Source organism: Mauremys mutica, chromosome 23 (genome assembly GCF_020497125.1).
Source record: "Mauremys mutica isolate MM-2020 ecotype Southern chromosome 23, ASM2049712v1, whole genome shotgun sequence".
Taxonomy (NCBI): Eukaryota; Metazoa; Chordata; order Testudines; family Geoemydidae; genus Mauremys; species Mauremys mutica.
Window position 1 is genome coordinate 16,971,885 of NC_059094.1, and position 19,690 is coordinate 16,991,574.

At 44.9% G+C, this 19,690-nt stretch overlaps 1 protein-coding gene across 1 annotated transcript in view; it reads right to left on the reverse strand.

Annotated features, from left to right (window-relative positions):
- The window catches only part of CSMD2 (CUB and Sushi multiple domains 2), a 542,149-nt gene that overhangs the window by 491,805 nt on the left and 30,654 nt on the right, over positions 1–19,690 (reverse strand). The window contains exon 3 of the mRNA XM_044997694.1: positions 2,895–3,111. Within this exon, the coding sequence (XP_044853629.1) occupies positions 2,895–3,111 (217 nt within the window). The remainder of the gene's footprint in view (positions 1–2,894; positions 3,112–19,690) is intronic.

A 19,690-nucleotide genomic window follows, 5' to 3' on the forward strand; every position in this document is an offset into this window, starting at 1 on the left:
ACACTCAGATTTCCTTGCCATTCTCTCAGTCTGGAGTCATATTGTGATTGGTAATAATTAGCAGTGAACAGGAATCCCTGGTTGTGATCTATCTACAGTAACCTTACTGATTCACTCCACCATGACTCCTTCCTCCAATTTAAGCTCACTTATGGATTCTGCACCCTCAGCAGAACCTCCCACCGATTTCCAGAGAGCAAAGATAGTTTATGCCAATGCTGATGAATGCAGTAATTTGTCCGGGGGCCGCTTGGGATGAGGCGAATCATAGCACTGACTCTCCACCACTGCAAAGTTTGCCTCACAAGAAGTGGAGCCTAGAGAAGACTGAGCATATGTGGGTCTCCTTTATACATTACCAAGAGCAAAGTAATGTCCTGCCTCTTGATTAAATAAGAGCATAAGAACGGCCCTACTGGGTCCGACCAAAGGTCCATCTAGCCCAGTATCCTGTCTTCTGACAGTGGCCAATGCCAGGTGCCCAGAGGGAATGAACAGAACAAGGAATCATCAAGTGATCCATCCCCTGTCACCCATTCCCAGCTTCTGGCAAACAGAGGCTAGGGCAGGGGTGGGCAAACTTTTTGGGCCGAGGGCCACATCTGGGTGGGGAAATTGTATGCAGGGCCGGGGCGGGGGTTGGGGTGCAAGAGGGAGTATGGGATGTGGGAGGGGGTGTGGTGTGCAGGAAGGGGCTCAGGGCAAGGGATTGGGGCAGAGGAGGGGTGCAGGGCATATGAGGGAGCTCGGAAGGGGGTTGGCGTGCAGGAGGGGTGCCGAGTGCGAGAGGGGGCCCAGGGCAGGGGGTGGGGTGCAGGAGGGGTGAGAGGTGCAGGCAGAGGGCTTAGGCCAGGGAGTTGGGGGGCGGGGTGCAGGAGGGGTTCGGGCTCCGGCCCGTGCCACTTACCTAAAGCGGCTCTGGGGTGGCAGCGGTGCGAACCGGGGCCAGGGCAGGCTCCCTGCACGCCTGCCCTGGCCCCACGCTGCGCCGTTCCGGAAAGCGCTGTGGCCCCTGGGGGAAGGGGGGGTGGAGGGCTCCACATGCGCTGCCCTTGCCGCACCTCCAGGTACCTCCTCCAAAGCTCCCATTGGCCATGGTTCCCCGTTCCCAACCAATGGGAGCTGCGGGAGGCAGTGCCTGGCGGCAAGAGCAACACATGGAGCCCTCTGCCCCCCCGCCCCTGGGGGGCTGCAGAGAAGTGGTGCCGGCCGCTTCTGAGACCGGTGTGGGGCCTGCAACACCACGGGGGGCAATCCCACGGGCTGGATCCAAAGCCCTGAGGGGCCGGATCCGGCCCGTGGGCCGTGGTTTGCCCACCCCTGGGCTAGGGACACCATCCCTGCCCATCCTGGCTAATAGCCATTGATGGACCTAGCCTCTATTAATGTATCTAGTTCTTTTTTTAACCCTGTTATAGTTTTGGCCTTCACAACATCCTCTGGCAAGGAGTTCCACAAGTTGCCTTTTTCTGAATCTTTTCCAAGTCCAATATATATATTTTTGAGATGGGGTGACCACATCTGCATGCAGTATTCAAGATGTGGGTGTACCATGGATTTATATAGAAGCAATATGATATTTTCAGTCTTATCTATCCCTTTCTTAATGATTCCCCACATTCTGTTTGCTTTTTTGACTGCCGCTGCACATTGAGTGGATGTTTTCAGAGAACTATCCACAATGACTCTAAGATCTCTTGCGTGGTATCAGCTAATTTAGACCCCATCATTTTATATGTATAGTTGGGATTATGTTTTCCAATGTGCATTACTTTGCATTTATCAACACTGATAAAATGATGAAATCCCATAATCAAGACAATTCTCTAGCATAGCTGCAAGGTGAAGACATAATTTATCCACCCACCTGAACTCCACTATATACAACAGAGTGTTTTCTTTAATGTTCCTGCTTCTCTGACCCAGATTTTCCAGGTGAGTTAGTTGAGACACCAAGAGGACAAGTCCTCAGTCACAGTGAACAAGTGGCTTAAAATGAAATAAAAACAAAATCTTTGAGCACCCTCCCACCCAAGATCACAGCCCTTTGTCCAAGTTCTACACAAAGCAGCCACTTCATGTCACCGAATTCACTGTGCAATGCCAACACCAAAATCCAGTTTTATTGGTTAAAACCTGAAATAAGAAGCCTTTGAACTTATCATCAGAATCAACAAACTAGGAGTAATTCTAGAGTCTTGTCTCTGAATCATAAAGTTCAGTCAACATGTCTGTCTCTCTCTCTCTCACACATGCATTTTTAATTATCAGCATCTCTATTGAACATATTATTCATAATATTATGCCAGCACGTCACCGTCTCAACTGAGACAAAAGCGCCATTGCACTAGGCATCGTACAAACACATTATCTGTGACAGTTCTCACCCCAAAAATGTTTACAATTTAAATAGACATTACAGAATCAATGGACTATTATCCTCAGTGTACAGAGGGGGGAAACTGAGGCAGAGAGCTTAAGTGATTTATCCAAAGTCACACAGGGAATCTAGCACAGCCGGGAATTAACCCCAGCTCTCCTGAGTCCTGGTCCAGTGCCTTAACCACAAGGCTGCCCTGTGTCTCTCTACGATAGTAAAGCTTTGGGTTTAAGGGAAAAAATCTGCCTCATGTCAGACCTCCTCTCTTCTAGCTCCATTTTCTAAATTAAATTCTCCCAGATGTCTAGGCTATATTGATAAGCCATGTTTGTCAGGCACTCTCAGCAGTATTTAGGATCTTATCAAACATAAGAAATCAAAACAGCTAAGAGAATCTCTCTCACAAATAAGCTGCTGATTCAGTGCAAGCCTCCAACCTAAGTATTTTAATCCCAGTGGCAGAAATCTTGAACACGCTTATAAACGCCACCAATTGTTATAGCGCACACTGTACCTTGTTCTCAGATTGCCCTGCTGAGGCAATCCATCATAGACTGATAATACATCAAAATCTTCCTCTAAGGCGAAGGACTGGAACACGAGCTGTATTCTGTTCTGCTCCTCAGCAGTGATTGTCCACGTGCAGTTTGCATAATTTGGATATCCATACGGAAATCCTGGACTTTGTATCGTCCCGTTTGGGCCTTGAAAGACGTAGCTGCAGTTCTGGGCTGGCGAGAGAAAAGATAAACATGTTATTGTAACAGACCTTATAATTCTACACTAACACCACCGTTAATACAGATTTCCTCTTAGCAGAGCCAATGTGTAGGTTGCTCATTTTCAAAAACTTGATTTTTGTTCAGGTTGGAAATACACTTGCACTGTTAGAGCTGCACTCATCACATAGAGATCATAAAACAAGCCTGAATCATCACGAGGCAGATTTGTTTTGCACTTATTGAGGCCTGGGCTACACTTAAATTTAGCTCAAGCTAGCTACATCATTCTGGGGGAGAAAAATTCACATTCTTGAGTGCCACAGTTAAGTCAACGTAACCCCTCCGGACAGACGGGTAGGTCAACAGAAGAATTTTTCTTTCAACCCTATCTCCTGTCACTGGGGCACCACAGGGTGTGAGTGGGTGGAGGGGTTGGGGTGATTACTTATATCAATGGAAAAAATCCTTCAGTTGATGACTGAAGTGTCTACACTACAGTGCTACAGCGGCACAGCCGCAGCAACTGTAGTGTAGACATGCCCTAGAGTAGGCCAGGTATAAAGGTGATTTTGATTATTAGTATTATAACATTCATGCCTAGAAACCTCGGCCAATGTATGAGGAAACAAAGGTTAAGAGACATGGAAATTCTCCTTAGTCTACTTCACTTTCCCTTCGGGGTTATTTTAAACCTTGCAGGCTGGATTCCTGAAACACGGAACTTGTCAGCACTGTAATGCTAGTTTGAGGTAGAACTTGAGTTTTGCCCCCTTCTCCCCCGCCCCACGTCTCTAATACGTTGAACTCAAGCTAGCTGGCCCCTCGGTGGCACAGGCTGAAGCTCCAGTGTAGCTGATGCTCCAGCTAGAAATGCAGAGATGCAGCAGCTTGATTTGCAACTCAACCACTGTCCTGGGGTCGCTCTCACTAAACCTAACTGCTGCAGCGAAGACAAGCCCAGGAGGCAAATTCACCCCTGCTATGAAGAGGTACAACTCCTGCCGGCGTTAGTGGAATTGCTCCTGTTTACATCAGAGCTGAATTCCAGCCTCAGCAAGGGAATTTGGGTTTGTGCGATTAGGCAGTTGGCAACCCTACCTTTTGCAGGGAAACACAGTGCAAAACAAAAGCTGTGCTACCTTCTTATCCTGTGATCAAGTTGAGTTTCACTGATCACTGCTTGTTGAGATTGCTGAGCTCTACAAAGCAAGTCTGGCTTCTTCCATGGATGCTAGTTTGTTTGCCCTTATTTATGCTGTTTGTTGAGGATTTCAAACTGAAATTGTACAGACTGGAAATTATGGCTTTGATTTCTCATTGTTGTTTTCCAAATCAGTAAAGTTATTCACCCTTCCGAGTGCCAACCAGCCACAGGTAAAGAATGATAGTAGCATTCATTAAAGCCACTTATAATTCGATTGGCCTACCTTGGAACCAAAACGCTTAGTAGAACCCGTTCTGTCCCTGCAAGATGAAAACTCATATCTTTATGGAACTGCAGCGGTCAATCAGATTTACCAGAAGGGGAATATTTTTGTCCTGGGTTTATTTTACAAATACCGGTAAGATTTAGGATAGGCCTATAATCCAGAGTGGTAGAGTAAATCTGACCCATTCATATAACTCATTAACAAAGATAAAGAATAGAACTTTGCATTTTTACAGCACCTAGCATTTGTGGCTAGGTTTGCTTTGCAAATACCAATCACAGAGCACATTTGCAACCCCTGTGAGCAAAATTCATCCCCATGCACTCTAAAATTGCACTTGTTTGTGGACTTGGCTTATGTGATGCATAAACCTGGTGCTGGTATTCTGGGCAGGGGTGAATACCCGTGATCCTTTGTAAAGCGGGTGACATTAATCCATTTTACAAATTGCAAACTGAGCATAAGTCCACACCGGGAGATCCATAAGTTGCCCTGACTCTGAGTTCCTCTCCCTAACCTCTAGATCATATTCCCTTTCCTTCAGACAGGCTGTTAGTCAGCAGGCAATGTGTGGATACATAATTTTCTCTACAGAACACTTTTAATATTAATCATGAGTAAATGCCATCTGAACAATTTGGGAAAATTGGTAAATTAAGAAGGTTGTAGCTATATAATTGTTGCTGGTATAAAAACTATTGATGCTACTATTATGCTAACTAAGCATATTCAAGGTCAGAGACCATGTGTTCCAAACACTTCAAAAGATCATCAGAAGGACAAACAAGATGTAATCAATCTGGTTATGCCAGGGTGGCCCTAACTCAGAGATTAAAGCCATGAACAAACAAAAATGGCTACAAAAATCTACATCCTCTCAAACTGATAGTAGCTGAAGAAACACAATAAACGACAACAGAAAAAGCTGATACGGTTCTATAACAAACTAATCTACTGAAATAATTCCACATTCATGATTCCAGCCCAAGATGAGCTTATGCTTCTTATGGACTCAGCTAACAGAAAATTGCTTATTGGAAGCAAAAGTTAATTTCTCAAGAGCTGACAATCTACAAGGCAATACACCTTCATCAGAAATAGCCAGGATCTGTCTTTATGTTGGAAACTGATGAGAACAGCTGGCAGACATGGGAAATAGATCAAGGAACCACAAGAGGTTTTACTCATACCCAATAATCTGGTTTACGGTCTGAGTTAGTTCATTTTGGGTTTGATCACCAAGACTTGATCTAAAGTCTATGTTACAAGACTATCAAATGTTGCATTTCTCCTTTGAAGACTTATGGTAACAATTCTCTTTATCCCTTTGGCCCTGGGGCATCAATAAATACAGAGGAATGCATGTTTTAGTGAAACCCACACTAATACCTTGAGAGCCCTCAGGGCTGTGTTGTCAATGGGCCTTCTTGAGTGTGCCTGCCAGCACTGTGCACAAGCAGAAATCCACACTTTCTCATGCCAACTTGAACCTTCGGGGGAAACAGGAGCACATGTCCCATGCAAGGGCAAAGGAAAGTCCCTGAACTCAGGGAAAAGCAGGGGCTTCTCCCACCTAGTGCTCCCTTGGGTGCTGGTGATCAGATGTTGCAGTAGGCTTAGCCATGATGGTTCTTCTATAATGTGCCAACTACCAGGATGAACTTGATGGACTGTGTGGGCTCCCCAGTGCCCTCTACTAGATGGCATTGCAATCACTTAACTTTTGTGTCACACACACCCTACACTTAATAGATTTGCCATTAGCTAAACCCAGATTAAGTCTGCGCTTTTGGAGAAAGAGGGTCTGAGGTCTATTCCCTCTCTCGCTAGGAAATACAGCACAGTGATAACCATGAAGACTTAGGCAGACGCCATGTTTTATAACAATATTGTAATGTACGCAGTAACCAATTTCATTGTATTCTGCATACAGGACCAGCCCTTAGCACCTGCAGCATCCGGAATCTGAGCTAGAGCTACGCTGTCCAGGTTTTGTAACATCTAGAGTCTGCTTGCAAAATACACTATGGCCTGAGCAGCTATTTGGAGTTCAACTGCTGCCTAGTAAAACTACATGATCAGACCCACTCCATAAGCCTGAGCACAACCACGTAAGACACAATTGCTATTTGTTAACCCAGTTGCTTGCATTTTCCTTAATGTAGCAAACATCACTGCAGCCCGTGCCAGGGAGAGTCAGGAGCAACCATGCACCATGAAAGGAACTCCGAATGGAGAGCAATATTTCAGTGATGGTTCTGACTTGCTTTCCCCAGCCCACAGGTTCTAAATGCGACTTCACTCCTCTCCTTGCAATACACATGGGAACGTAGGACGTGCCAGAGTGGATCAGACCAGTGGCCCATCCAGGCCTATACCCTGCCTCTGACAGTGGCCAGGGTCAAATGATTCGGAGAAAGGCGCAAGAAACCCTGCAGATATTGAGCAGCCTATACCAGGAAATTTCCTCCTGACCCCCATTAGACAGAGGCTGGTTTAAGCTCTGAAACAGGAAGGATTAGATCCTTTCCAAAAATTGTTGCATTGGGGGGGGAGGGTGGTAGTATTTTTAAAGCACTTCCTCTTACACGTTGTCACTCCTAATTCAAGAGCCACAACAGTGAATGAAAAAGGGTAAATAGATAAAGCTAACAGATTGGATGTCATCTGCCAGCCAGCCCTATGTGGTAGTGTAAATATTTATGTACTCTATTTCCAACTTCTAATACTACCGCTCATGGACTAGAGCTTCATGATAGCACTGTAGCTGCAGGAATCCCATCAGCATACACACATTTGGATGGACATAAACAAGAAAAGAGCTGCTTCCACTCATATTCTTGAAAATGGCAGCTGGTATTGGAACTCTGTAAAGTGTTCTGTCATAAGGATAATCATAGATTTAAAACATGCATCTTATTAAAGGAATGTATTTAATTTTATTATGATAACACTGACAGACAAGGAGCAGGACCGCATTGTGCTAGGCTCTAGATAATGAAAAGATAGATTCTAATCTCTTTGGGGCAAGGACTAAGTAAAAAATTGAGTGTAGATGGCAGGATTCATACCTGTGCAGGGAAACCTCAGTTAGTATTAGGTCCCTCAGCTGAAATTGAAAGAACCTGAAAAGTCTCCTTTACTTATCACCATTTACTTCTTGCTTATTTTGTCCACTAAACAACGTAAACAGAGCAGCCAGTTTCACGGTCTGGCTTTTGTGCACCTGCAAAATGATGCAACGACTGGGTTACAAACAAACATTGAGCCTAATTCTGTGATGCCTCATCATACCAACTTAAGGGAGCGGCTCCCTTGACTCCAACATGGATGAAAAAGAAGCACATTTTAAGTCAAAAAGAAATACTACATAAAAATCACACACACACACACACACACACTATGGAACTGACTCCACAAGTTAGCATTGGAGCCAAGAGCTTAACAGGTTTCAAAATATGACTGGCCATTTCAATGGACAGAGAACAGCCAGAGTTACATTAGACAGAATTATTTTTTTTAAATGATAATACCCAAGCTTCGCAGCATAAACCAAACTCTAACAGAACTTAGGAGAGAACCTCCCCATAAACAAATGATTCCATAACTGCATCTTCCTCTGAAGTATTTGGTACCAACTACTGTTGGAGACAGTATTCTGGACTAGACGGACGGCAGGTCTGACCCATTAGGTTCCCATGTTCTGAACCGTGTTAATAACACTCAAACTAAGGGTTGTCAAATTATCGTCATTGCAGAAGGTATCAACTGAAAACAAATGAACAAAGCATTTATCACATTTAAAAATGAAAAGAGCCAGAGAGAAGTTAAGATTTTTAATTGACTATTTTTTAAAACAAACATTGAGGGGCAAACCCAGCTGGAAGCACCTTTTCAATAAACTTGACTCTTCAGCATATGGTTCCTCCCCCACCCCATCTTAGTGTTTAGGCAGCATAGCTGAGTCAGACAACCTACATGTCCCAACACTGTCATTACAAATCTTCTCCTAGCTGTCAGATCAAACTCAAATCATAGACAGAGTCACACCTGATATTGCCAGTGCATGAAGTGCAAAATGCAATTTCCAACATTTTATGGTCTTCCAGCCTCTTCTTAGGGCTTAAATTTACTGGGCCAGATCCACAGCCAGTGTGAATCAATGTAACTATTAACTATGCTGATTTAGACTAGCCAAGGATCTGGCCCACTATATGGCAGAAGGGGGGAAGCAGAATTTATTTCGGCAGTTTCTCATAACACGAGCTAAGGCACTTAATGTCTCAGCAGAAACAAAAACTAATTTAACAACACTGAAGTACAGCAACAGCACAATTTTTAAAAGGACAAAAATCAAATCATATGCATTGCCTCTCAGCAATATAATCTATGGAGGATACATAGCCATCTTTTTTCCTTATTGCAGAAGGCGTTTAATGTTTTGATTTTCCTTAGCTGTTGTTATTTACACTTGTATGTTTTTCTCTGGTATTGTTCTTTACTAGACAATAAAATGTGTGAACTTCAAACATGATACTAAAGTAAAACTAAAGCCACTACTCTGCACATTTTACTTTCACATATTTGTTCCACTCGGACGTACAAAGAAGGGCGAGATTCTGCCAGCACTGAAACCAAGTAACTTTACTCACTGGATCTACTCATGTTACTACTCTCAGTCACTCACACACAGGTTTTGAAGGATCAGGGTCTTATAAAGTAACACAAAAAACTCTTAGGTTACTTTAGTTGAGAGGGTCAAATTAAACAAGTAAATACTAAAAAGAGGTAAAATTTTCCCAAGCTGGCTTTTTTCACAGATTCTTGGTTTGAATAGTTTATCCAGAATTAATTTTTCTTACACACAACACACTGGAATCAATATAGACATATACACAAATAGAAAGCTAGCTTCCTGGTGTGACTAGGACGTCTGCCAACATGTATTCTCACACAGAGCACATACACAATACACATATTTAAGTCTCTTTTCAGTCAACTTTCAGCTTACCGTAGCCCTTAACTTAGCTTATAGCCTCATAAGCAAAGCCTGGTAATAAATAATGCAGAGAGATTCCATTTACTATTGAACTGTTAAAGTCCAGCAGCACTGAGGAGAATATATACTGAAGGGCAGATTGCCATTCCGATGCTCGGCACCCACCGGTCTCTGCACAGGGAGCAGACGGCTTTGCCTGCATCCCAGGGGTGACACTCCAGTGCCAGGCCCAACAGAACTGACAACGTAGCACCTGTGGCGGTGAGAGTTTTCAAACTAGCTCCATGATGCAGCGATATTGTAAATCAAACCAGCTCTCCCAGATGTTAACTGAGCTCTCAGGGGGAACTCTGCAGAGAGGCATTACTTCCCATCCACCCCATCTGTCTTTCACTCACATTCAGCATCATCGCGTGCTGTCTCACTTAGCACTGCCAGGACCTTGAGAATGGAACCCGTGTTCTTAGAGACTGCTACTATCTGAGAGACCTGTCCCACGTGCACACTGATGCAATAGCCAGATGAAGAATTCAGTTCTAAAGACGTCCCAAGTAGACACTCAGGGCACAGGAGATGAAAAGATAAAGGGCAATAATTTGCCATTGTTTGATAAAGATGGACGAATGAGGGGTTTATGCAAAGTAAGATCTCTCCCTTGCACCAGAAGCTGGGAATGGGTGGCAGGGGATGGATCACTTGATGATTACCTGTTCAGTTCATTCCCTCTGGGGTACCTGGCACTGGCCACTGTTGGAAGACAGGATACTGGGCTAGCTGGACCTTTGGTCTGACCCAGTATGGATGCTCTTACGTTCTTATGTACCACATCTTCAGCCTCAACTGAAACCAAATTATTTCATGGAGGTTGATAAGACTTTGGAGTTTTCTTCCTCCATAAGTGTCTCTGATCGTCGCGAATCAAAAGGCACAAGTGCCAGAATACCTGATTGTAACCATTAGAATAGTTTACACATGAACGAAGGGGATCCTCCATCAGATGAAGACTAAGTCAATATTGGATGCCCTTCTAAAAGATCTGCTCTAGTCTAGTTCAACAAGTCATTGGGCTCAAATCAGAATTGCTAGGTGAAGTCCTATGGCCTGTATTACACAGAAGGTCAGACTAGATGATCACAATCTTTCTGGCCTTATAATTTATGGATAGACTTTAGATTTCATCTCTCTGACCTCCTCTATGACATGGGCCAGAAAGCTTCCCTGAAATAATTCCTGTTTGACTACAGCAGATGTTTTAGAACATCATCCAAATTTGATTTAAAAATTACCAGTGATAGATAGTCCCCCACAATCTTTGGTAAATTGTTCCAGTGATTAATTACCCACACTGTTAAAAAACTGCACCTTTGTTTTCAGTCTGAATTAGTCTAGCCATGGGAAATTGCTTAAATAAGACAAAACACAAAACAGGCCATAGGTTCAAGGGAGGAAACCTGCAGAGATGGAGGGGGAGGGAATGCAGGGTTGGCCAACGAGAATGGTCCAGATATGGAACATATGGCGTCGACCGGGTAGACGGTATCAAGTCAAGAGCTGGAAGGAGAGATAGAGAGATGCAACTACTCAGATTGTAAGATCTCTGGTACACAGACTATCTTTTTGTTCTGTATTTGTACAGCACCTAGCAAAATGGGGTTGGGTCCATGACTGGGGCTCCTGGGTGCTACCACAATACAAATTATAATAATGAATGGGGAAAACATAATGAGTTAGAACAGGGGGGCACAGAGACCTAGGCAGGGCTGAGATTATGCAAGGCCTTGTAGATAAGGGGGAGGAACTTGAATGCTCCATCTCTACCTGTCCAGACCATATCTACTCTAGTGACCAAGAAGCAAAAGGCTCCTTTGCCCATTCTCAATTCCCCAAGCCGACACAATGCTGCTGTGGGTTAACTCTGCACACTCAAGTGGGTCCCTGACTGTAGATATACTACAACAACCAGGATTGTTATTTAAGCTTTTTTTTTTTAAGTCACTCCAAAACCCTTGCCTCGAGAGAAGTCGGTTTGGTTTGATGGTGTCACCCGCGGCGACTGCTGCACCATAGCCGCACAGTCCGCAATTAGCCAATCAGAACGCTTGAGCGCATAAGCCCCATTTTACAACAAATAATTGATGAGGTTTGTAATGTTTCACGGTCAGTTGTTCTGTGAAGAGTTCAGGTGCTCATCTCTTCATCACTCCAATGGGTCGGGACAGCATTTCTCTGCCAGAGTACTAATTCCTTGCAGCGCTGCCTGCTATGAAAGTAACTGCCAGAGCAAGCTATTCATCAGTAATTTCATTATCCTATCGAGTCCCTTGCATTAAACTGGGCTCTTCTCAGGCACACAAACAAGCAGATAAAATTGACCCATCTGCAGACAAAGAGAAAGGCTTCTGAGTGGCTTTAATGAACACCAGTTTCAAGAGCAGAACTCTGCCTACATGACGGAAGCATTTTCTTGCCCTAGAAAAGCAATTCTGAAAAAGGTCTGGCCATTGACAGAAAACACAAAGGCAATAAGTATCACAGGATGAGGTGACGCATCTGAATCGCAGCACACAGTTAGATGGCTGTCAGTACAACTGGTTGAAAAAACATATTTGCTGGAAAATATTTTAAACGAAATGAAAAAAAATTGTTTCCTTCTTAATTCTTCCACAGACTTCTCCCCTCCTCCCTCCTTTCTTTTTTCCCCTGGAACAGGAAGTGGAAAGGGGCAGGAGGGGAGAAGAAAGTAAATGAGAGATTTTTGTTTTTAATCAAAAATACATTGGAAATTTAGATCCTTCCCCACAAGGAACAAAAAAGTGAATTTTCAAAAAAAAAATGGAACAGCGATAGCTCTTGGTTCAAATCCAATAGGTAGAGACCTGCAAAATTTGTATCCGCATCCGATCCGTGATCCACAAACTTGGGCCACAGATATCTGCAGATTTGCAAGGCTCTACCAACAGGGCACTGCCCCAATCCTGCAATGAGTCCAAAGTCCAGCCCCATTTCAGGCAAAGGAGACTGCCTGCGAGGAGCCCATGTGGAATTCATTGCAGAGGATGGGCTGAAAATCATCCTAGGAGGCTGTATTGATGATCTCTACAAAGTGAGTTTAGGGATGGAGGGTTTCCAACAAATTCCTTAAATATCAGCTTCTAAAACAACAAACACAAAACAACCACCACCACAGTTGGTACTAATTGGTCTCCCTTCCCGACAGTCACAACGCAGAAGCCAAGGATTCAGCAGGCAACCGGAGGCTGAATGAACTCTTCCATGCAACGAATGAAGCTAGTTGGACAAGGAGTGAGGCAGGCTAGTAGCAGCAGGTCAGGGCTGTGGGAAGGGGAGTTAGCTTTCACTCTTGCTACCCAAGCGTAAAGTTACAGAAGACTTCCCTCTCCAGTGCTGCTAGCTTGACGCCTTTGAGGACCAGCACATTTACTTAGACCTATTTCTAAGTAAAGAGTGATCTGCGGTGAAGCACAAGAAAAATGGCTTTCATCCATCTTCTGTGCTAAAATGGCTCTTCCGTCTAAACTACAAATAAGACAAAGCTTTGGGCTGTTCCACTGCATGCAAAGCCAAACATGTCTGTAAAAACTTCTCTTAAAACCACCACCAAAAACCCTTGCACAGCTGGAATGTGAGTCAAATCTAAACGTTATAACCATAGTAAGATCAGACCATTGGTTCAATGAGACGTAACCAAAGATTGCAAGAAATTAAAGAAGAAAGCTCCTCTTAGTTTACTGAATGGAGGCAAAATATTTCAGTGAGTAACTAAGATGTTAAACTGATGGATCATTAGCAGGCCAAAGGACAAATTTTGCTCCCGGACAAACTGGTATAAACCCAGAGTAACTCCACTGCAATCAATGGTTACACTGAGGTAAGCAAGAATTTAGTCCTATATCTGTAACTATCCACATTGGTTGTGCGCCCTGATGCATGGACTCACTGAAACATGACAGGGTATGGCAGGTACTTGTAAGTTACACAAATGGCAACTCTTTGCTCAGGCACAGAGAGGCGATGGTGTTTCCTATGAAAGGAAGATAACACGTGTCCAGCAGGCTGGAAAAAGGGATAAGCCCACGTCCTTCCAACTCTCACAGATGGAAGGAAGACAGCACTGACGGAACCAGCACATGCATAACAACCAGCTCCAGACCGCAACTCTGGACGCTGCAGACACCCTTTTGCCTTGTAAGCATTATGTCCCCATGCACAGTGCCTGATAAAACTCAGATCCCTACTGGTAGTGGCTCACCAGGCCTGGGCAAATGTTCTTCCTTGCTGGGGATTTGGTATCCTCTGTGCTGGCGCAGATTAGAAGCAGCAAACAGGCAGATTTTTTTTACTGCATCATCACGGCACTCAGACAGGCCTGAGGAAGAGAGACTAGGAAAGGTCAGTTCTGGACTGTCAGATCAAATCCAGGGACCCAGCACTAATACTGCCACATTAGAAATAGCAGAATCATCTTCAGTCCCCTCCTGAGACCCACAGGAGAAAGCTGGCAGCAGGCTAGATGGAGGGTCCAAAGCCTTGGAATTTGCTGCCTTCTTTGGAGAGGACTGGGAGTTCTGTTATGCTGATTTTTCATTGATGTAAATCAGTGCAGCCCCTCAGCTGCTCTAATGGCAGGGTGGAATTAGATGCAAGGGAGACCTGAACTCAAGGGGGAAGATGCTTGTAGGCACCCGGGAACTGAAGAAATCTAGACATTAACTAACTAAAAATAAAATCACATCAAATAAGAACAACATTTCTCTGACATATTGTAACTCCCAAAGCCCAGCAGATAAATACTTTGACACTTTGTTCTTTTGTCAAGATTCTATTCCCCCACCCAAGTCACTGCTTGACTTCAAAGAAGCCTCAAGCTACTCTGGAAAGACTAAACAGATCTTCCTCCGACGGGAATCGGTCATCAGAGGGTTTCAAAGGCAAGAGTGCTTCTACCTGCATTAATGCTGCTGAAGCAAAGGCTTGTGGTGTCAATGGAGCCAAGAAGAAAATTAAACAGGACATATCTCTAAAAGATGAGAATTTGTCCTACGAATACAAAATCTAGGGGAAGAAAAATAAATAAAAAACGAAGGGAATATACACTACATGGAAAGTACAAAGCTAATTAATATCATAAGCAAGGAGAACAGGGATGGATGGCCTTGTGGTTAGGGAATACGAGTGGCACTATAGAAACCTAGTGTCTATTCCCAGCTCTGCTACATCTGTGACACGTTGGGTGAGTCACTTAACCTCTCTGTACCTCAACTCCCCATCTCTTTGTCAGTCTTGTCTCTACACTGTAGGCTCTTTAGGACCGGGGCTGTCTCACCACATTTGTACCGCACCTTGCACAACGGGACACTGAGCTGAGCTGCTGCCTAAGTCTAGGCACGGCCATAAGACACATCATGAGAGGGAGAGAAGAGCATCTCAGTAACAGAATGTGAACTTTAGGAGTGAGCAACATTCCATGTGTGCAGAACCAAGGGCAAATCCTGTGAGGTGCTGAGTGCTCGTGTCTCCCACCCATTGCAGAGCAGAGGCAGCTGGCACCCTGCAAGACTGGGCCCTTACAGGGGGAAAAACCTACAATTCCACTTTTAGAATGCAACAATTTCACAATCCTCCCTCCACTGTGTGTGTGTGTGTGTGTGTGTGTGTGTGTGTGCGTGCGCACACACAGAGCACATGACACACACAAACAGGACTGAATGTTCACCTCTGCATACCGATGAGAAGATATTGGGTGGCATGGGGGGGAAACCTCCACCCAACACATAACAACAATCACCCAAATAAAAAGGTTTTGTGCTGATTGCAGCAAACAGAACAGCCTTTGCAAGAGGACACACAATGCAAAATAAGAGAACCTCAGCTACTGTTGCTATGACAATGCACAACACCCTTGTGCCTGTTCTTGTGCCCAGCTTTCTTCAAACAGGGATAAGCGTTACACATGGGTTATTCGGTGCTACAGCCTATCAGCACGCAGAGGACTTGCTCAGGTTATGGGGACAGACATCAAAACGAGGTTAGTTTCTGCCCATACGTACGTGAATGTTGGCATAGTATAAACAGAGTGGGAAGGGAACAGCTGAGCTTTGCTTCCAGGGTTAAGATCGTAACTGCATCTGGTAGATCTTTTATCAAGAATTTCACTGCTGTTCTAATAATGACTATACAAACAGGGTATGTGCAGTATATTCATTAACTCTATTAGCATTAAGAATAACCTGGGGAAATTCTATGCCCTCTGTTCGGCAGGTGGTGAAATTAGGGGTACGTCTACACTAGAAACTTAAATCAACCTATATTAGGTCGACTTACAGCCACCGCAGTAGGCATGTCCACACTACTCTCCTTGGGTCGGCGGTGCACAGTCTTCACCAGGAGGCCTTCCACCAGCCTAAGAGGGGCAATGTGGGGAGCCGAGAGCCCAGTCTCTCTGCTCTGCTGGCAGCTCACTGCCGGGAGCCTGGCTGCCCCACAGGCTCCTGGCAGGCTGCCCAGGGCTTCTCACCTCCCCTTTCCTCTCTAGGAACAGGGGGGAAGCCGACCAGGGCTTCTCAATCCAACTCCCCGCTGGGAGCGGGATCCAGCCACCCAGCTCTACAGAGGAGCTGTGGGGAACTGGGCTCTAGCTCCCCAGCTTTCTTGTCAATTTCATGGCTCCTGTTGTGAAATTGACAAGACAGCCAACAGCCAAAGTAAGTAGCACAATGTCTACACACTAACTACACTAGCATAAGCCCTACACCTCTCATGGAGGTGCTATTATTATGTTGGTGTAACAGGGCGCTTACATCGGCAGAAGTAAGGCTCTAGTGTGTACACTGACATAATTAGGTCAACATAAGCTGCCTTAGGTCACCCTCACTGTGAAGTGTAGACCAGGCTTGGATCAACATAGTGGTCCCTAATAACCAACTACCCATGAGTCTCTCCGATTGGGAGGAGATAACTCTGCAGAAGTTTATGGATTATAAAAATATTTTGATGAATACAACAGGAGTGTGTTTGACTTCTAAGACAGCTCAAAAAATAGTTTTGCTTATGCAAACTCAGTAATGCAAGTAGAAAGAAAGAAAGAAAGAAAGAAAGAAAGAAAGAAAGAAAGAAAGAAAGAAAGAAAGAAAGAAAGAAAGAAAGAAAGAAAGAAAGAAAGAAAGAAAGAAAAAGAAAACACTAGGAAATCCTTGTTCTTTGAGGTAGAAAATAAATACTTATTTCCCTGTATATTTATACAGTGAATTTCCAACTCAACGAATATTGCACTCTAAACAAGCATGCAATGAAGATGACTTTATTGAGTTGATGTGGCAGGGTGACTGTAAGGAAGCAGGCTAAAATCACCACAATGGGAATTTGGCCAGGAAACTAGTGGTATGTCTACACTGCAATACACCACCTGTGGCTGGCCTATGTGAGCTGACTCAGGCTCCCAGGGCTATAACACTGCAGTGTAGACGTTGGGGTGCAAGCTGGGCCCCAAACCCCGTGAACCTGAGTTAGCCGACTTGGGCCAGCCACAGGTGTTCTATTGCAGGGCACCAGGGTTACCCTTTCCCACCCTCCATTACAAAAGATGCCCTGGGGTGTTTACCAGAACTCAGTTCTACATTTCACCTGAAAACACAGTGGTGGATAACAGAGGCCCTATTGATCATGTCATTTGGGGAGGTTCCTAACACACGCATGCGCAAAACTGCACCGTAAGGTAAAGAAATGGTCTCTGCCAATTCTGCACAAGGAGAGATTGTCTACTAGTCTGAACTTGGCCAGACAAGAAAACCTTGCTTGGTGGGAGCTAATGCAAGAGCCAGAAGTGGGTGGGGACTTGATTGTAACAATGTCTCTCCATCTCCTGAAACCCATTCTTGTTTGCAGTTCTTCTCTGCCCTATCCTTTTTCTTAGCTGGTCTCCAGCATCGCTGAGTGTGACAAGCCTGGCTTACATCTCCTGAAAGCTAGGCCAATGAGGAGCGCTAGATACATCTTCCTCCCTTGGGAACCTTGCTTTTCAGCAACCACGCCTGGCTGCACATACACGACCTCCTGAATGTTTACACTCGCAGATATCTGCTAGCCAGCAAGGTGCCCACAAAAAGGCCCTAACCCTAGGGCACAGGCAATGAGTATATATCAGCCAGGTAGGCAACACACTACGCAAGCTGTGTGTGGCCTGTCTACTGTAGGAAGAACTTCCTCTGACTGTAACGAAGCATTACCACCTCCAACGATGCTGCATGCAGCGAGAAAAAAAAACGAAAAACAAACAAAAAAAACACCCTGAAACTTTTCACATTGAAGGGAACAAAGACTCAGAGTTTATGGATACTTGGCAACTGTCAGCAAAGCCATATGTACCACAGCTCACCCCAACTTCGAACAGAGCCAGGCCCTAGCGTAAGCAAAGCAAGCCACGAACATCCAGTGCTTTACATCACTGCACCAGCCTGGAAGCACAGTAAGCTGCACTAATACGAATCGTAGGTTTGTGCCACCTCCCTTTGAATGCAACAATTACCACACATATCTAAAGGCACAGCTGGGTTTATGCTAGAGGTCTGCACTGGGCCCTGAACACCAGTGGGTGTAATCAGGGGAACCCGGGCCGCCCCCACTGCCACAGTGCAGACGTGCCCCAAGCCTGTGCTTGCTCCACAAGATCATTTGCACGCCTGGGATGATTGACAACCGGTCAGCTTGACACCCAAACACCTCTGAAAATTAACTTCCATGTGTTTCTGCTCCCACAAACCTTGGTGAGAATCGCAGGGGGGAAAAAAAAACAAAAACAGGGTTGCGGTTCTCTCTTGAAAATCATATTGCAATCAATTCCACCTTGGTAGTGCATTCGGTGGGAGCAGCAAAGGGACCATGGGCATGTGGGGAAGCTAAGGCAGAAGCTGGCCCAAGATTCATGATAAACTATTTCAGCTGAAACATCATGGAGTTGAAAACCAGAAGACAATCAAAGTCAGCTGCTGCCTCCGAGAAGGCGTTTGAAATACATTCGTACTTTGAATATTTTCCAAACTTCCAGTCAAATGACTGCCTATGAGGATGGATGCAATTTTCCGCCACTTCCAAAGGGTTAATCAGACTCAGAACTTCACTAGCACTTTACATTTTCACAGCGTTATACAGCCATAAGTATAGAAACACCAACAGCCACCTGAGAGGTGGATAAGTGTTAACCCCAATTTATAGACAGGGTTCAGAGGTTACATGAGTGGCCCTAGGCTGCTTTACAAAGCCCAGGGCAGAAACAGGACTAGACCACAGGAGCTCCTTCCTCCTCTACTCAACCCACTTGCCCTATAGGTGACAAGAGAGGGAGATGTGATAGGCAGGAGCAAGAGAGATGAGCTTTCATCTGGCCAGGAGCCATGCCCATTTTAAGATCCACACATCTGCTGCAAAACCTGCCACCCAGCGCTCTGTGCCAGCAAAGGGCTTTCATTATACAGGCCAAGCCAGCCAGGTTGGTTTGCTCGGTCTCCTTGCTTCCCCCCACACCCACACTACTCAAGTGTTCAGGTTACATCTCCTGCTACTGCAATACCGAAGGCTCAGTCCCTCTGTCAGGTACAAACTGTAGCTGCACTAACAGGGCATCATCGGTTCTTACACTGATCTTCACAAGTCACTAGGGGCTTGTCTCAGCTGGGAATACAAGTGGTCCTTTAAAATGTGTTCGCTAAGATGTGTTGATTAGCGTATTTTTAAACACCACAGAGCAACTAGTGTAGACAGGGTTTAAATGTTAGTCCTAGAGCTGACTCTCCGCTGCTCTGACTGCATCCTTAGGCTTCCCCTCTAGAGCAGACCAAGACCAGTTAACACATTTTTAAAGATGTCAAACCCTGTCTACCCTGGGTGCCAAGTGGTAGAAGCATGTTAGCACATTAGCTAACATGCTTTAAAATATCACTCAACACCTAGTACAGACAGAAGCAGTATTTGCAGAACTGTAGGTTCCCTCAGCTCCGCTGGTGCAGAATCCAAGTTGTTCACTGGGAAGTGTGAAAGGTTTCACACCTTCCGATCCCTGTGGACAAGCATCCAAGGCCTTGTCTCCATTAGAAGGGTGGGGGGGGGAGAAGGCATAGTTTTAACATGTTCATTGGGAGAGGTAAAC